The following is a 16,871-nucleotide window of genomic DNA, read 5'->3' as shown; positions in this document are numbered from 1 at the left end:
TATCTAAGGGCTCAGGAACTTTACTGATTGATTTTGTACGTTTTTGTTGCTATTTTCTAAGTGTCTTACATGAAAAATGTCAAATTAACTTCTAGGATATAAAGTAACTGGAACCACGTTCATTATATCTTTGGATTGTAGAGAATTTGGGATTTAAAAAATAAATTGTTGATTTTAATATAATTTGTGTTTTCCATTTTTTCCAAGTGGATGACCATCCTATAATAATGTTTATATTGATGTATCACTTCCTTGTGCTTTGGCTTTTTTTTATGCCCATTAAATATGTTGAAATAATTCTTAAGTATCTAGAAGCATAAATTGCTTGCATTTCTACATTTTGCTTGAAGTAGGCAAATAGGTGGTATTGTGCAACAAGATGGGATATATTAAAAACTGCATCCATTTCTTGTCTCCTGTCTGGAAGGGTTATTCTTTTTCTTTTGTAATGCCTTGGGCCTGAGGATTAGGGCATTTTTTTTCTAACTCTGATCATTTCAGTTTTGTAGTTTATTTTATAGGAGAAGTGATCAGAGGGTCATAGGGTTGAGAAATGGGAAGGGATCATGACTGTCTAGTCTAACCATTTTACAGTCTACAAAACCAAGGGTCAAAGAAAGGAAATAACCTGCCCCTGCTTAAGTGCGAGTTTATCCCAGACCGTCTTATTCTACATACAGGCTCTTCTTACTACCCCATGCTGTTTTGTTTTGTTTTTGGTTTTTTGGGTTTTTTGTGAGGCAATTGGGATTAAGTGACTTACCCAGAGTCACACAGCTAGTGAGTGTTAGATGTCTGAGGCCAGATTTGAACTCAGGTCCTCCTGATTCCAGGGCTGGTGCTGTATCCACTGCACCACCTAGCTGCCCCTCCCATGCTGCTTTCCACAGCCTAGCCTATATCTTTAGTCTCTCATGTCTTTGTTCATTATTTAAAACAAATACAATGAAGGAGAGATAGTCAAAACAGTGTGTGATCTCTGGGAATATACATGGATAATAGCTAATATTTATATAGCACTTACTATGTGCCAGGCACCATACAAAGCACTGTGATCTTCACCATAACCCTGGGAGAGAGCTGCTATTATTACCCCCATTTTGCAGATGGGAAAACTGAGGCAGACAAAGGTTAAGCGACTTGCCCAGGGTGACACAGCTAGTAAGAGTCTGAGACCAGGTTTGAATGGGAGTGTTCTTGACTCCAGGCCCAGTGCTCTATCCATTGGGCCAGAAAGAGAGACTGGTCATCAAATCAAAGATCCAGAGCTGGAAGGCATCTCAGAGGCCTTTTGGTCCAATCCCCTTGTTTTAACTATAAGATTACATACATACACAAGGAGGAAGCATCAGAGGTGGGATCAGAGCCTCTGGCTCTATTACTTTCTCTTTGGCCATGACTGCTGTGCTTTAATCACTGGGACAGAGGATGGTGATTGTGGGCAGTAGTTCTCCTTTAGTTATAGACACTTTTACTGGTGCCAATATTAATGCCACACCCAGGAGTGACTTTATAAGGCCTGTGTTTGTAAAATGTATAACTTATTTTAATAGAATTTCCATTTTCTCTTTAATGACTTTATCAAGGGAGTATGAATATTTGCATAACTTGAAAGTTGCTCATCTGTCCATTTGTGTTTGGTAACATAAAAATCATCCAGTAACCAGGGTCTGTAAGAATGTGAAGAGGCTCTGCTGAATCAGTGCAGTGATTTATCCTGTCTAGTGTTTTATCTCTGAGCATGTAACACTCCCAGATAGTTTGCAGAAGCAATTTTTCATTGTGTTAAATTCAAGGAGTTAGAAGTATTCCCTCAGCCTTATCTTTAATGTAGTTAGATCAGGTGATTTCCAGGGTTCTAGCTGTACCATTCTATGATTTCCAACTTGTTTTAATAAAACCTGCCATGTACAGCTCAACCATCATACTTTGGTACCTAGAGAGAGCCAGAAGAATGAACTTGTAAGACGTTATTTTTCACATATTCCCCTTCAGTACTAATTTATGCCAGGAAATGTTATATCACATGAATATTCCTAGGTCAGTGGAGGAATTCCTCACATTTCCACTCAGTATTTGGTGGGGTTTGAACACCTTCTATCATCCATGGTGTGTCTTACACTTTTTCCCAAAGTGTCCTCTGGGGACATAACTACTTGATCCAGACAAAAACTCTAGTTCCTTAGTCAGTGAGAATCCTGTGAAGTTTGAAGGATTTGAAATTCATCTAGCATTTCCCCTCCCCCCAAAAGTCATTCCTACAAGCAACATCTAGTTCTTAGTGCTTAAACTGATTCTGAAAGTTTCTTTCTCTTTCTCTTTTCCCTTTCTACTCCTTCTTTTCCTGTGTTCTACCCCTCTTCCTTTTCCCTTTTGGATTGGCCAGGCACTGCAAGTCCATCCTAATGATTGTGAGCTCTGGGATATGGCTGGTAACTGAATTGGTACCTATGTTGAAAACACAGTGTTCTCAGTTGTTCAATATATGTGATGAAACACCTGCCATTAACCTGGCCTCTTGATCTAGTCATGCTGCAGGAAGGGAGGGGTGACAGGTAGATATGAGGAAGTTAATGTGATGGAGGGGTGGGGACAGATGAAGGAAAAATTTCCCTGCCTGACCACCTGGGACAATTGTGCCCCTACCACAAAGAGAGGGTACCTAGGGAATAGTTTTACTTCTAAGATGTTACTGAAGATTAAAAACCCATGTGGATGGGCAAGCTGGAAGCTGTACTAAGTTTTTTTTTTCTTCTTTTTTCTAATCTCTGGTGTCAAAGGGAGTGTGCCCCTAGCTAGGTACCCAACAATCTAGAGCTCAATTAGGGAATAGCAAAGCACCTTGTCTTTGTGTAGTACTGTTTGTAGTTTTCAAAGTGCTTTCACGTGTTAATCCCATTGGATAATCATACTACTGCTGTGAAGATAGGATTATTTTTTGATGAGGAACCTGAAGACTCAAATAGGCTAAGTGACTGGAATAAAGGCCTCACAGCTAAGTAATGCAAGAGCCAGGCATAGACTCGTGTCTTCTCGTTCTTAATCTGTTTTCACTAACAAAGGCTGTCCCTTCAAGTAATCTAGAGCATCCCACTTAGAAGGGACACTCAAAAACTGACCAGCAAGAATAAATAAGACCTTTCACATTGACCACCTCTTGGTCTTCATCTTCTCTCAGGAGGCCAACCCTGAAAGGTGATGACAAGCCTGTGGCCAGTGTCCGCCCTGTGCAGTCAACCCCCATCCCTATGATGCCCCGGCACGTCCCACTGGGCAGCTCAGTCTCTGCCTCAGCGTCCAACCCAGCAGTTAACTTCCCCATCAACTACTTACAGCGAGCAGGGGTCCTTGTGCAGAAGATTGTTACAACAACAGGTCAGTGACTTGGGCACAATTCCAAGAGTGCCACTTTTGCTCTTGATTCCTATTTTCATTCCACAGACATTTAAGTACTTACTATGTATTCAGCCCTTTGTTAAGTATTATAAAGGATGTAAGAGGAAGACAGAAAAGTCTTCATCCTTAAGGAACTCACACTCTAGTTTGAGACCCACTGTGCACATTTATGAAATAAATGAAAAATACAAGCTGGTATATAATCAAGTATTCGTTTGTATGGTATATATTCTTTAAGTGCTGTTAGAATTTAGAAAATTAAAAAAAAAATGTGTTTTGGGATCAGTCAAGATAGCCTTCTTAGGAATAAAGGGTTTTGAGATCACCTTGGTGATTAGATTAACTGGGTGTAGAGCTATGGCAGTGGTCTTCTTCCCTCAAGAATTTTAACCACAAAATAGCTTTCCCAACCCTTCATCAATATGAACTAGTTTAGATGCACTTATAACCTCAGGTATCGGTTTATCCACCAGATATTGTCATTCCTGGAACAAACAGCTCCACAGATGTGCAGGCAAGAATCAGTGCTGGGGAGAGCATCCATATCATCCGTGGAACAAAGGGTGAGAGCCTAGAGCCCAGCTGCCCCTGATGCTATTGCCATCCCAAGCCAGGGGAAGGTGTGGTACATGTGCACATTGGCAGGTGTGGGCAATTAGGAAATAAAGTCAGGATGGGCTAAAGGAAATCACTCAACATACCTCTAAGGTGATCTTGAATAGATATGAGAGAGGCTTGAATATGATTATAGTCTCTGATTGTGGAGAGTATGTCAGGCTAGGCCCATTAAGTAACCTTGGTCAACTCCAAAGAGTTCCTGGACTTCTAGCAAGGATATTCTACTTCCACCCTTGCTGAACCTGATAGAGGACACACATTTGCCACCGAAGTAGGCTGATGGCACAGTACAAAGGTGGTGCATTATCCATTTTGTAACGCTTCTGAGAGTTCGGCTTGAGTCCTGAAAACTAAAGGGGATTGATCGCTTTGGTAGATGGAGCACATATCTCTGTGTTCCTCTCTGGCAGGAAGCAGGAGGACTGAGAAAGGGGGTAGCAGGTGTCAGAACAGCAAAGTCTTAGGGATAGGGTCTGGAGCTGTGATGTGTGGGGAACAGAGTTTAAGTGATCCTCTCCCTCCCTCCTCGCTAAGCCATTCAGTGTCAGAGGTGGGATCTGGGCTTCTCTGCTGTTCAATGCTGAAGAGCTTTAGTAGCTGGGTCTTTTCCTATTTCTATGCACCCTTGCCCCAACACCCCCTTCCCAGAGTGTTGTACGACAACAGTTTGAAGCTTAATTGCATAGCTTGTAGCCAGTTAAATGTAATTAGGCCTGAAGCCTCATAGGATTGGGGAGGAGGGGGAAGGAATAGGAATACACATTTATTAAGCACCTACTATGTTCCAGGCATTGTGCTAAGTGCTGTACAGATATCTCATGTCATGGATACATTATGGCAGTTTTATCTTGTCTTCTTGTCCATTTCAGGGACATATATCCGGACCAGTGATGGGCGGATTTTTGCCATCAGGACAACTGGAAAACCAAAGGCTGAGGATGATCGCCGGACAGCTGCCTCAGGTACCTGTGTGACTGACTCTCTTACCTCTTAACTACTGGACTGAATCACAATTTGACCTCTCTTTTCTCCTCTTCATCTTCCTTCATAAAGAGAAATAAGCTTGGTCTGAGTCTAACCGAGCCCTCTTTAGAACTCATGGCTTCGATGTTCAGTTATAGAAACTTCTGCCCTTATTTCAGGGCACAGTGCCTTGGCACCCCCCGCCCCCAATACTCTATATTGTAGACTTTTAGAAGATTTGAGACCAGGTAGCTGAGTTCATTTAGTTTGTTCCCTTGAAAACTGGATCCCCAAATTGGAACTTTGACTTTAGGTTTATAACCACTCCAAAGTCAGCCAGCCCTTTCACTTGAGTTGAGGGTGGGTCTGTGGTAGATAGGTAGTGCCCGAGCACTCCAATAAGTAGTCAGTTTCTCCTTGTCCTTTCTAACTCCCAGGTATATATATGTTTTGCTCCCAGGATCCCAGGGTCCATCTCTAGAGTCCACAAGCAATGGCAGACACAGTGCCTCATCGCCCAAACCCCCCAACACAGAGGAGCTGGCCAGACCTATTTCCCCTGACAGCCCTGAGATCATCAGCGAATTGCAGCAGTATGCAGAGGCTGCAGCTGCTCGAGAGACTCATCACATCTCGCCTAGCACCAACCCTGTCTCTTCTGGTCCCCCATCCCGGTCTACAGACAATAACGCAGTCCCTGGGACAGCTCGAGGGCCTGAGCCTCGCTTAGGGAGCCATTGCCTGGCCCTTTCCCTTCCGGCCACCAGCCAGCCCAGTGATGGGCACCCAGTACTGGACTTACGGGGCAACAAACGCAAGTCGGCCTCACCATCTGCCACAGAGGAGCCAGCTCGCCGGCCGCCCAAAAAGTGCCAGCTGCCAGCCCCCGTGCAGCCGTATGAACACGGGTACCCAGTTTCCAGTGGATTTGCCATGCCGCCAGTCTCTTTAAACCACAACCTCACCCATCCCTTCACCCCCCAGGCGGGGAACTCCTTCTACATGGGCACTGGCTCCTCCTATTACCAGCTGCCCAATCTGCTGGCAGACTCCCCTCTGGTATTCCCAGTGACTACTGACCCCCTCCTGCCAGCTGGCCCAGTCAGCTCTTCTTCTGCTGCTACCTCAGCCACTGCCAGTGTCCCTTCCTTCATGCTAAACCCCTCTGTGACGGGGATGCTGCCTAGCTACTCAATTCCCTTCACACAGTCTCTCCTGCCCGAGCCCAGGATGTTTGCACCCTTCCCCTCCACCATTCTGCCCAGCAGCCTTGCCCGGGGCATGTCGGTCTACCCAGGCTATATGTCCCCCCACTCGGGGTACCCAGCTGGCAGTCTTCTACGGTCCCAGGTGCCTCATTTTGACTCCCACGAGGTCTCGGAGGTGGGGTGCAGCTCCAATGAAGATGAGGACAAAGACGATGATGTGATAGAAATCACAGGGAAATAGCTGGGGAATCCTCTCCACCTCACTCTGGCCCCCCCCAATGGGCTTCCCATTGGGATTGAAAGGCAAAGATTGGAGCTCTGAAGATAGGGCCCAGAAAGGGAGAATAGTAAGTGAGACAGGGGCTGTCTGTCATTCTTAAATATCAGGGGTTCTGTACTGTTTAGCAAGGAAGGAGAAAATCCAGACTGCTACAGTGGAGGGAGTTTGAGGACTGGAGACCAGAGATAGGAGAGCATCCTGCCTTTCTCCCTGTCTCCTCAACCTGTGCTGTCTGCCTGCCTGCCTGAATGGGAGAGTCCATGTGAAGATTGGTTCTTCTGGCTTAATTCTGGAGGCTTTCATCCAGCTTCTGGCTTTTAGAAGCCCTCTGTCTTAAGAGAGCTACCTTACTGGGTGATTTAGCTTGCTCTGAGGAGGGCAGGGGGGCTGGGTGGAGAGGAAAGGCAAAGGGAGAAGGGAGGATAGGCTGAGATCCCGTTTGAAGTGGGGTTATTTCTTGGGGATGGAACAGGAATTCAGCCGTGTGTGTGTGTGTGTGTGTGTGTGTGAGAGAGAGTGTGAGAGAAAGAGAGAGAGACAGCATGGTAGGAGGGAAGGGAGGGTTCTGGGATAGGGGCTGGGGAGAACTTGAAATTTTCTTTTCTTAATTGAAATAAAAATGTAGTGGCTTCTTTCCAGCTTGAACAGTGAGTAAACAGAAGAGACTCAGCTCAGGGTTGGGAGAGTTGCCTTTTCACAATTCCACCTAGATATGGGGTGACCGAGAAGAGTTGGTTGACCCACTGTCTGACATGCAGATTCTCAGTGCTACATTTGCTTTAGGATTTGAAGAAAAAATACAAAGATTATACATTGCCAGGTTGTGTTTCTCCTTGCCATGTCTGTGTCTCTGGGCAGCTCTTGCTTTCCCTCTTGAAGGGAAGCTATGTGTGTATCCTGTGAGGGGGTGGGTGGTGGGGAGGGGAGGATTCACTGCCATGTGTGGAGAGTTTCTTGGTGGTGGGATCAGTGGGAACTCAAAGAGTTTATAAGACTAAATCCCCAACTACCTGGCCTAGTGGTATGTCTTTGTTCCCTCCTCCATTAGAAATCTCCATGTTAATTTATTTCATGAAGGCAATTATTTATTATCGGGGGTTTTCATTTCTTTTTTCATTTATGTTAGGGGGAGGGAGTTGGGAGGGAAAGGGGTGGGAGATAGGAAGCAAATGGGCATGGGGAATTTTAAGGTCTCCTTGACCCTGGGTTGTCTGTGAGAAATATTATATGGACAGGAATCAGTCTTGAATGGAAGTTAGAGGATTTGACCAAAGTGTAGACTGTAGTTAGGACCAATGCATTTCTAGGTGGTGATTTCCTAGGATTAGTGTGGAGGCCATGGAATTGGCTGCAAAGTGAGAAGGTAGGAAACAACTGCCCTGGTCTGGGTTCTCCAGTATATTCCATTCCTGTAATGGGAAAGTGGGTTATGGCTTTGGAGCATTGGCTGCCCTTTCAATTCTTCAGAGCTCGTCTGCTGTTGATAGTAAATTTGGAAGGAGGGGAACATCAACTTAGTTTCAGGATAAGGAATATTCCCAGCTTCTAAAGTATATCCTTTGATGAATATGTTGAATTTGGCTGTTTTCCAACGGGAAGGAGTTGTGTTAGCGCCATTCCTTCCCTCCTTTGAATCCTGGGTTTGACTTCCGTTTTCAGAAGCAAATTGGTCATTCTGGGCTCAACCTTTTCCTGGTGATAGTGTCTAGGATAAGTATAAACTTTGCCTCTCTTAGGACTGGCATTGGGTTTTTGAGTTACTAGGGTTTTGTAAACTGGCTGAGGTGAGAAGGATGATCCAGACAAAAAGCCTTTGCCTGACAAGCTTTCCCAGGGTGAGAGCTGTAGCTGATGACCATGTCTCCTCAGGCTGGGAGGTTGCAGCAAGTTCTTTGAGTGGGCCATTCCTGTTTCTTCCCAGCCCTGTGAGGAGAGCGTGACCAGATTGACCCCAGGAATAAGATCTCTTGTGAATTTTCTGTCCAAACACTGTTTCCATTGTTCCAAGGACTAGGTATGCTGAGTTATGCCCAAGAAAGGGGACAAAGAAAAGTTGGATGATAGGGGTGTGTGCACATATACGAGTGCACATGTACGTACTGTTGACTAAAAATGCCAAAAGTGGAACCTTAGAGCTTGCTTTCTCTCTGTTTTCATAGGCATTCTGTCAGACATACCTAACTCTGCTACTCATAGAAGCCTTAGATCTACAGTTTAGCTATGCAAATTATTTTTGATTAATTTAAGAATAGCAGTTCAAACCAGTGTTTTCTCTTTCAGACACTTCCCATGAGTTGACAGTAAAGGGGCTCCATTGGAGCAGGCTCAGGTTTAAACTGGCACAGTAGAAGGGAACCAATCTGGACCTACTGGGTTCATTCACTTCCTGATCTGTGCTGGTGGCTCCAAAGACCCAATAAGAGGAAGGGTCTTGAGTTATGTGTTGAGAGGAGGGAGATTGTGTCTTTCCTGCTGCCTCTTTGCATGTCCACTGACACTGATTGTATCATCACTTTGTTACTAGAGTTGGTGGGCAGGCTAGTGAGGTGGAAGTGGCCCAGGGACCAGGATCACAGATCCCTCTGCAGGATAGTGCAGATAGCACTCTGATGCTGGTGAACGGTGGAAGACCCCTCGGTGTTTGCCACGTCACGAAGGGTTTCACAGGGTTGGCTGTAATGAGGGCATTTATCTGCCTTCTTTCACATGTGGTACCAGGGGTTACTTCTCACAGTCACATACTCCTGCTCCATCTCGGAAGGCCAAAGCTTTGGGAGGCTGGTCTTGCTGAAGAAGGCCTTCTTTGATAATTGCAGTTGTAGATTTTGTGGGAAAGTGGGATGGTTGGGGGATCTGAGTTTCTGAGGGTTTTATAAATGAATTTTAGAAAAACAAAACCCTGTCTTTACTGCTGCCTTTCTGTATATGTCTGTCATGTATATTTGTGTATACACGTATGTGTGGTTTATGTACGTGAGGGAAGCAGATGGTGTCATGAAGGCTGTGAAAATCCTATTCTTGCCTGCCTTCACTAAGGGAGGGGCAAATGGCAGTGGCTTTCACTATCCAGATTATGTATGGTAAAGATGGAATGAAGAGGAGGGTAGTGTATCCAAGGTAATTCTTGGGCTGATGACATCTGTGGGTTGGGGTTCTTTTTTTTAAGCCTTTTAAACCATATACATCTGGTTTATTGTAGATTTGCTGCTTATAGATTTTGCTCTTAGTCATAAGGGCACAGTACAATTATGATACAAGAACAGCTGTAGTGAAACTAACTTTGGATTTGAACTACACTCTTCCATTTTTTAAATGTCTTTGTGGACTTAAATTGGTGCAGATGTTACCAACATTTATGGTTCATGTATAAGTTGGAAAAGGAATAAACTGTGTCCCAGAGCAGTTCCATCTAATACAAATACACATCTGAGACTGACTTAATTTGGCTTCTGTGCTCCTTATACACAGGAGTACTGATTCCAGTAACATCCACGCCAGAGACAACTCCCCATCAGATACTGCTTTCTAGCTAAAAATTCAAGTTGATTTCTGCACACCCCTAATTCATACCCACATCCATTATTTCCTAAAATTTCTCTCATTCAGGAGCATGGATCAAGGAGAAACTAGCCATTTTAAAAGTCCATTTTTGCTGCCTGGTTGAAAAAGTGAACCAAACTGGCAATTTCTCTGGGTGGGAATCTTTACTAGATCTTACCCTAAAAGTAACGTTAGCAGAATAGGGCCTTTCAGTCATTGCCAAGAGCCTATGTTCTTTTGTTTGATCCTGTTTTTATCACATGTAAGATGCACTATTTGAGCATGAGTCATCTTGTGTCTTTTAACTGAATGTCTGATGTGTACCTGACATTCCTTTCTTCATCTAAGAGAAGAACCCATTCCTCACCTCTCATGGCTATGACCTCCCTATATCCCACCAATTTCTCTTAGTGACTGATAACAACCAGCTTCTCCCTTTGGTGTGCATAGCCTTCCCTTCTCATGCAAACTCACACCCACAAAGAAAAATGACCCCTTTCAGTCACCAGTCTGAAACACCCTGAAAACAGGTGTCTAACCCAAGCCAGTATGAGCTCCGTCTCTTCAGAGGGTCAGAGGGGAAGCTCTCTGACTTGGCTGTAATCTGCCCCTGGTCCAGACCTGAGGCTTTAGCCCTGGACCTAGTTCCAGGGGTGTTCTTTTGGAAGATCACCCTTCGTCTTTCTCCTCTGGCTCTCTCAGCTCTTTCTGCCTAAGGTCATAGTGCTGGATGTGCTTGCCCCATTTTGTTACTCTGTCCTAGACCATAGGGACAACTGAGTCTTAAAGCTACTAAATTTAAGCAGATTGTAACTTCCCTACCCACCATGAACCCTCAAACCAAAATGAGGGCACTCGGCTATGAGAGAACACGGTATCCACTGGCCTTGGCCCAGTGCCTTTGTGTGCATTTACCTTTTTTTTTTTTTAGAGGTCCTGTAATTTAACGTGTCAGTTTAGGAAGGGCAGACCTTTCAGGGCCTTTATACCAAGCAGTTGAAGTGACATGTTTTCTTTCCTGTGTCCTTCTATAAGGATGGTGTTTTGAGGGTAAAAGTATATTGCTCAGGACCTCATACTGTGATGTAACCTAGGACCTGACCTTGGGAGGTTGTTTCCAATCTGGATGTGTTCATTAAACTGCACTTAGGAGGGTAAGAACAGCATTGGAGGGGGGGGTAGGGAGACATTAGAGGAACCACCCCTCCACCCCCAACTGACTTTTTTTCCTATAACTTGAATTGATGAGCACCATCTACTGAGGGTGGGTGGGGTAAGATTGATCAGTGGACCAGGTTCAAGGGAGGAAGAGAGGAGACTTGTACTGGACAACCACTAAAGCCACACTGCTGATAGGGATGGGGAGGCACTTGGGACCCAGTACCTGGCTTTGGTTTTCAGTTTTCTTTTCCTTTGGATGCCATCTGAGTCTGGGGTCCACCTTTGGGGATTGAAAAGAAGAGATTCTGTAGCAGGGCCGGCTGGCCCGCACGAATGATCATGTGCTTCCCTCTTCTCTCTGTAAGGCAGGATGTCTCCTGTCCCAGAGACTGGACAACTGGTCGTTTCTATGACGTATTTATTTTTACTTGTGTTTCATGTCACTTTTTTTAAAAAAGCAAACAGAACAATTGTAAGTCAGTATAACTGCCTATCAGTTTTCTTTCTCTCTTTTTGTAAAATAAAACTTAAAATAAAAAAAAAAAAGAGGCAGCTCTCTGGACTCGTTTTTGTCTGGATAGACACCATCCCCATCGATGGTATATTAAATGGCTTGGAAGTTGGGACAGCAGGAGAAGGCAGCACTATGCCTCGCTTCACAGAGGGCCTCGGCTGCTCTAGAGCTCCCAAAGGAAACATCCCTGGCGTCAGGCAGTGGAGTCTGGGGTGGGAAAGTGTAGGAAAGTGAATTTAGAGGTATGGGAGTTTCACCTCCCATGGCTAAGGAGGTCTGGGGGACTTGGAAGGAGCCCAGAGGCTGGGAGCACAAGGAGGGCACCTGGCCTTAGAAAAGACTTCAGTCTGACAGTTTGGGAGCAGGGACTCCTGGAATATGAAGGCTACACTCCTCCCTCATTTTATAGGTGGGGCAGCCCTTGCCTGAGATCCAGAAGGGCTCCTGACTGCTCAGTGCTCTTGCCTGTCTGCTTGATCCCCTTGCTTGGGGCTGGGGTGGGGAATTTGGGCCTTAGAAGTGTCTACATGAGTTTGGTGCAGCAGCAAGTGATGCCAAGGTGGAGGTGCGTTTGGAAGGCTCTGGCTGCCCTCTGGTGGTTTTCAAGGGCCAGTGCTTAAAAATGGGATTCCCACTGGGTAAGACTGAACCACTCTGTAACAGGAAAAAGTGAATATAGAATCCCTAAGCTTGTGCTGATCAGCACGCCCTCAACCTCCCTGCCTGCAGAGGTTCCAGTGGGAAGTTTGGATTGGGCTCCCCTTAGTACTCATCTGTGAAAGAGGAGACCCACAAGAGTCTACTGACTCTAGTCTCTGCAGACTAGGCAGAAAGCTTTGGCTTGTCCTAAGGGCTGCTCTCCTGACAGCTGGTCTCCATGTTTTCTGGAAGATGTTATTGACCCCTGGGAAGCAGGGGCACTGAGGTCAAGAACTCCTTCCTGAGAGGGTCTAACCAATGACCCAAAGAAGGGCTTTCTAACCCACAGCTGCTTTCCACCCTCTCAACAGCTCCTAGAGGGAACCCTTATTCCTTCCTTCATGCATTCATTCAGTAGACATTTATTAAGTGCCTACTATGCTAGGTACTAAGGATACAACGATTTCTTTTTTTTAATGATACAATCCCTGTCCTCCAGTTCCTTAGATTCTACAAGGGAAATAGGGCATGTACACAGATGAGTATGATTCAGAGTTGGAAATGATGGCAAGGGAGGGATCCACACAAAATGTTCTAGGGAAATGTGAGAAGGAATGGAGATATGAGGATGGGGAACCCCATTAAGGAGGAAGTGACAGCTGAGTTTAGAAGGAAAACAAAGATATCGAAGACAAAAATGAAAAGGGAAGATATTATAAAGTCATCCAAGTGGGAGATGGCATGTAGAGTTTGGGGACCAGTTAGTCCAATTTGGCTGGTACAAAGGGGGGTGGTCAACAGTGTCAAAATTTGGCCAAGGAGGTTGAGGTTTGAGAAAAGCAATGAGCAGTTAATAGATCTTTTGTGACTTTTGAGAGACCATTTCCAGTAGGAAGCCAGACTACAAGGAATTGAGTTTGTGATGAGGAAGTGGAGGCAGCTAGTGTAGACACTGCTTTTTCTAGGCACTGAGCAACAAAAGAAAACTACAGAATGTCAGGGAGAAAATGTTGGCAGCAGGAAGGGAGCTGGTAGAAGGGAAGAGACTGAAGAGTGAATGATGAAGCAAGCTCCAGAAGATGAGAGAGGATCAATAGCTCAAGTATGCCTTGGCCAAAAAAAAAAAGGAGGGGGGAGAGGAAGGATCTCACCTTCTTGAGATGAGCCATTGAGGTGAGGAGGAGTGTAAAGGAAAAGGATTTCTAAGTGCGAAGGAAGGGAAATGGCTGAGTCTTGAGAACCTCAGTAAAGTCCGAGGCAATCTGCTGGAATAAGAAAGCCAAGTAGCAGCTGCTGTTGAGGACTGAGATCAGTCAGAGATGAATAAAAAGACTCAGCAGTTAAGGGTCCAGTTGAACTGGTCATGGACCAAAGTCAACATGAGTTTTTGACTTCCTCCAGCAGCATTCATCCACTCTGCAGTAGAAACAGAGAAAGCATATAGTGGGGGATGACCACGGGAGATTGAACAGTTTAACTCTTTGAAAGGAGGAGAAGGGAGGACAGAATGGACAGAAACAAGGAGGGAGAGAAGGGCTGGTTTATAAGAATAGCTAGTGCTTTTAAAGTTTGCAAACCACTTTACCAATATCATCTGATCTGATCCTCACAGTCACCCCCACCTGTGAGGTAGGTGCTATATTACGCCTATTTTACAGATGATGCTAACTGGGGTTAAGGGACCTGCCCAGGGGTTACACAACTAGTAAATGTATAATGCAGGATACAGAGTCCATTCTTCCTGACCCTAAGAACAAGCTCTGTTTACTAAACCACCCTCCTGTCTGTAAGTGCTAAACATGCCTAGGGTGGGGCTTGAGCCTATGACCCTGAGAACCATTCTTTACCGACTGAGCTAGCCAGACTTAGGGAAAAACAAGGTAAGAGAAGTTTGAAAGGACTAGAGTCAATGGCCAGGGAATAGAATTTCAGAGTTCCATATGTGACATCTATAAATCAAATACTGGACAAGTTCCCACTCAAGGCCAGAGGTGGCTGTAGATCTTGGTCCTGCCAAATTGCTGCTGGGATTCATTTTTTTCCCCCCTGTATGTGAAATCAGGTTAAGATAAAAATGAAAGAAACCATGTGGAAGGAGAATGGGGGCCCACAGTTTGCCTTGAATACAGGGGCAGGCAGAGTCATGAGTCAATCATTTTGAGCACAACTGCCTTTTCCATCAGCTGCTTCCCTGTTCAATGTACTCTAAGGAAGGCTCTGGCTCCACTCTGTGAAGCCTTGCTGATGGCTAACAGCCTGCAAGTCTCCAAGTCTCCATCCTTCTGTCTTCCAGTCCTGGAAAGAATGCAACTTGGCAGACAAGGGAAGGGAAACTTAACCAGCCAGCGGCCTTCTGAAGTGAAGTGGTCCCTTCCTATTCCCACCAAGAGTGAAGGAAGAGCTGAGGGGAATGACCTAAGGGTTAAACGGTAAGCCCCTCTTTGCAGAGAGAAGGGAAGCAGAACATTGCTGTGGATACAGAGACTTGTACAGAGAAGGCATTTAATACTTAAGAAATTGAATTTGGAGCTCTGAAATATCCCTCCCTGCACCATCACCACCACACACACCCCTCTTCCCTTCCCACCCCAAACCCTCACCTTGGTTTCTCAGTCTCTTCTCTGGATAGTTGTTGGATCCCTTCCCATTTCCTTTATTTTCTCCTTTTCTAGAAGGGTTTCCTCTTGCTTTCTTCTCCTCTCATTCTTTCTCTGGTTCCTCCTTTTCTCTCTCTCCTATTTGCCTGCTTTCTACTAAAACTGGGTATAGGGCGGGATCCTGGAGGTCCAAGAGTAGGGTGTCAGCTCCTGGCAGACAACAATTCACCCCTGAATAGGTCATCTCTTTATCCTCAGTCCTTGCCTTTACCCACAGCACAATCAGTCTAGCAGGGCAGATGGGCACCCATACCAGGCAAAGGGGGTCATCGATGCTGACGGAGATTACTAACCGGGCTGTGAGATCCCTGAGAGCAGGAACCCAGTCATTTGGGTCTCCAGGCACAGGCTACTGCACACAGTGGCTACGCAGGGAATAAAAGCTGGGCAGAGCCCTATGGGAGTCCAGGAGAGGGAAAAGAGCCTGTCCCGTTAGGGGCACAAGGGAGGGTGGCCTTTGAGCCACCCCTGCAAGGCCGAGCAAGTTCATCAAGAGCCACTGGGAGGCAGGGGCAGTGAGGGCATGCTAGGCCCCGGGGCACTGGAAATGGGAGGGGATAACGACTTGGGGGGAGGGGGCTATCTCCCCCCGGGTCTTCCTCGTCCCCCCCTCCACGTCGCATTCCCTGGTGGCTCAGGGAGGTGCTGCACAGAGGTGGGCACAGGCCTCCCCAGGGCCCCCCGGGGTCTGTTGCTAGGGCTCCCCTCCTCCCCTGGCCTTAGCTGCCTGGAGGCCATAACCCCGACCTTATTCGCTGGGCGGGGAGGGGCGGGGCCTGGCTGTGGTTGGCGGCTGGGGGCTGTTGCCATGGCGACCTCCCCTGCAGTTCCCTCGGTTCCACCACCAACAGCCCATCCTCACGCCCGGCTTCCCGGCGGTCGGCACCCCCCCCTCGCCGGGCACCCAGCGCGCTCGCGCCGGGCCCGGGCACGCGCCCGCCGCCCGCCCGCCAGCCCCGGGGGCGCGCACGGCTCTCCGGCTGCCTCTGCCCCGGGACCTGCCCGCGCCGACCCCCGAGCGACCGCGGGGCCGGGAGGGAGCCGAGGTGAGGCGGGGGCGGGCGGGGGGAGGGGGCCGGACGGGCGCCGGACGGGCGCCGGGGGCGGGGGCGCCGGGCCGGGCCGGGCCTTCCTCGTGCAGCGCTGCGTGCGGGCAGTCCCGGCTCCTGGCTTCCAGCCCGCCACACTCTTGGGCCACCCTGGGCAAGCCCCGGGGTCTCGGTTTTCCCCTCTGCAGAATGGACCAGCCGCGTGGACTCGCTGGGCCCCACCCCAATACCCCCCCAACGTTCTGACAGCCCTTAAAGTGGAGGGGGGAGAAGAGACCCCACCCCACCGCCTCTGAACCCTCCCTCCCCCCCCCAGGAGGCCTGGAGATCCCTGGGAAGGGCCCACACAGGCAGCCCCCTTGCCCTTGTCCCACTTGGAGACTTTGGGCAGCCGGCTGATAACCCTGATTTTTGGGGACCCCCCGCGTGGCTTTGGTTGTGAACTTGACCTCCTGGCCAATATGTGGCGTGGAGAGGTACCCCCCCAGGCGGGGGGGGCGGGGCGGGGTGAAGGAGGGGGACTGGTGACCTTAGCACGAGTCACTTTGCAGCCCTTGGTCAGCTTCCCTATCTGCAAAAACGTCCCTTGCACCCCGTGGGCGTTTTTAAGTTTCTGGGTCCAGTGGGACCAGCCTTTTGAGTTTGCATAAGGCTCATTCGGGTTAATGGAATTGAATTGATCTGCTTTTGCATCCTAGAGGCCGAGACTGGCTTGGGTCTTCCTTTTCCTTTACACATCTCCCCCACCCCCGAACGAGGCAGTCAGTAAACATTTATTGAGCGCCTACCTTGTCCCGAGCACTGCGCTAAACGCTGGGGATAAAAAAAAAAAAAAAAAAAAAAAAA

At 47.3% G+C, this 16,871-nt stretch overlaps 2 protein-coding genes across 3 annotated transcripts in view; both read left to right on the top strand.

The window, feature by feature from the left end:
• The window catches only part of RAD54L2 (RAD54 like 2), a 72,014-nt gene extending 65,257 nt beyond the window's left edge, over nt 1–6,757 (top strand). Inside the window, exons 18-21 of the mRNA XM_027836912.1 lie at nt 3,179–3,375; nt 3,870–3,959; nt 4,884–4,976; nt 5,438–6,757. Of these exons, the coding sequence (XP_027692713.1) occupies nt 3,179–3,375; nt 3,870–3,959; nt 4,884–4,976; nt 5,438–6,426 (1,369 nt within the window). The 3' untranslated portion in view covers nt 6,427–6,757. The remainder of the gene's footprint in view (nt 1–3,178; nt 3,376–3,869; nt 3,960–4,883; nt 4,977–5,437) is intronic.
• Nucleotides 6,758–15,943: 9,186 nt separating this feature from the next.
• Nucleotides 15,944–16,871, top strand: part of TEX264 (testis expressed 264) — a 41,288-nt gene continuing 40,360 nt past the window's right edge. The window contains exon 1 of one of the 2 annotated variants that reach the window (XM_027837100.1): nt 15,944–16,022. The gene's annotated coding sequence lies outside the window, so the exon portion shown is untranslated. The remainder of the gene's footprint in view (nt 16,023–16,871) is intronic. The other variant, XM_027837101.1, reaches the window with a different exon arrangement.

The sequence above is a fragment of the Vombatus ursinus genome, unplaced genomic scaffold (assembly GCF_900497805.2).
Source record: "Vombatus ursinus unplaced genomic scaffold, bare-nosed wombat genome assembly UNPS02014820.1, whole genome shotgun sequence".
Classification (NCBI taxonomy): domain Eukaryota; kingdom Metazoa; phylum Chordata; class Mammalia; order Diprotodontia; family Vombatidae; genus Vombatus; species Vombatus ursinus.
The sequence above is the reverse complement of the archived record's forward strand: the minus strand, read 5'-3'. Positions and strand labels throughout refer to the sequence as shown.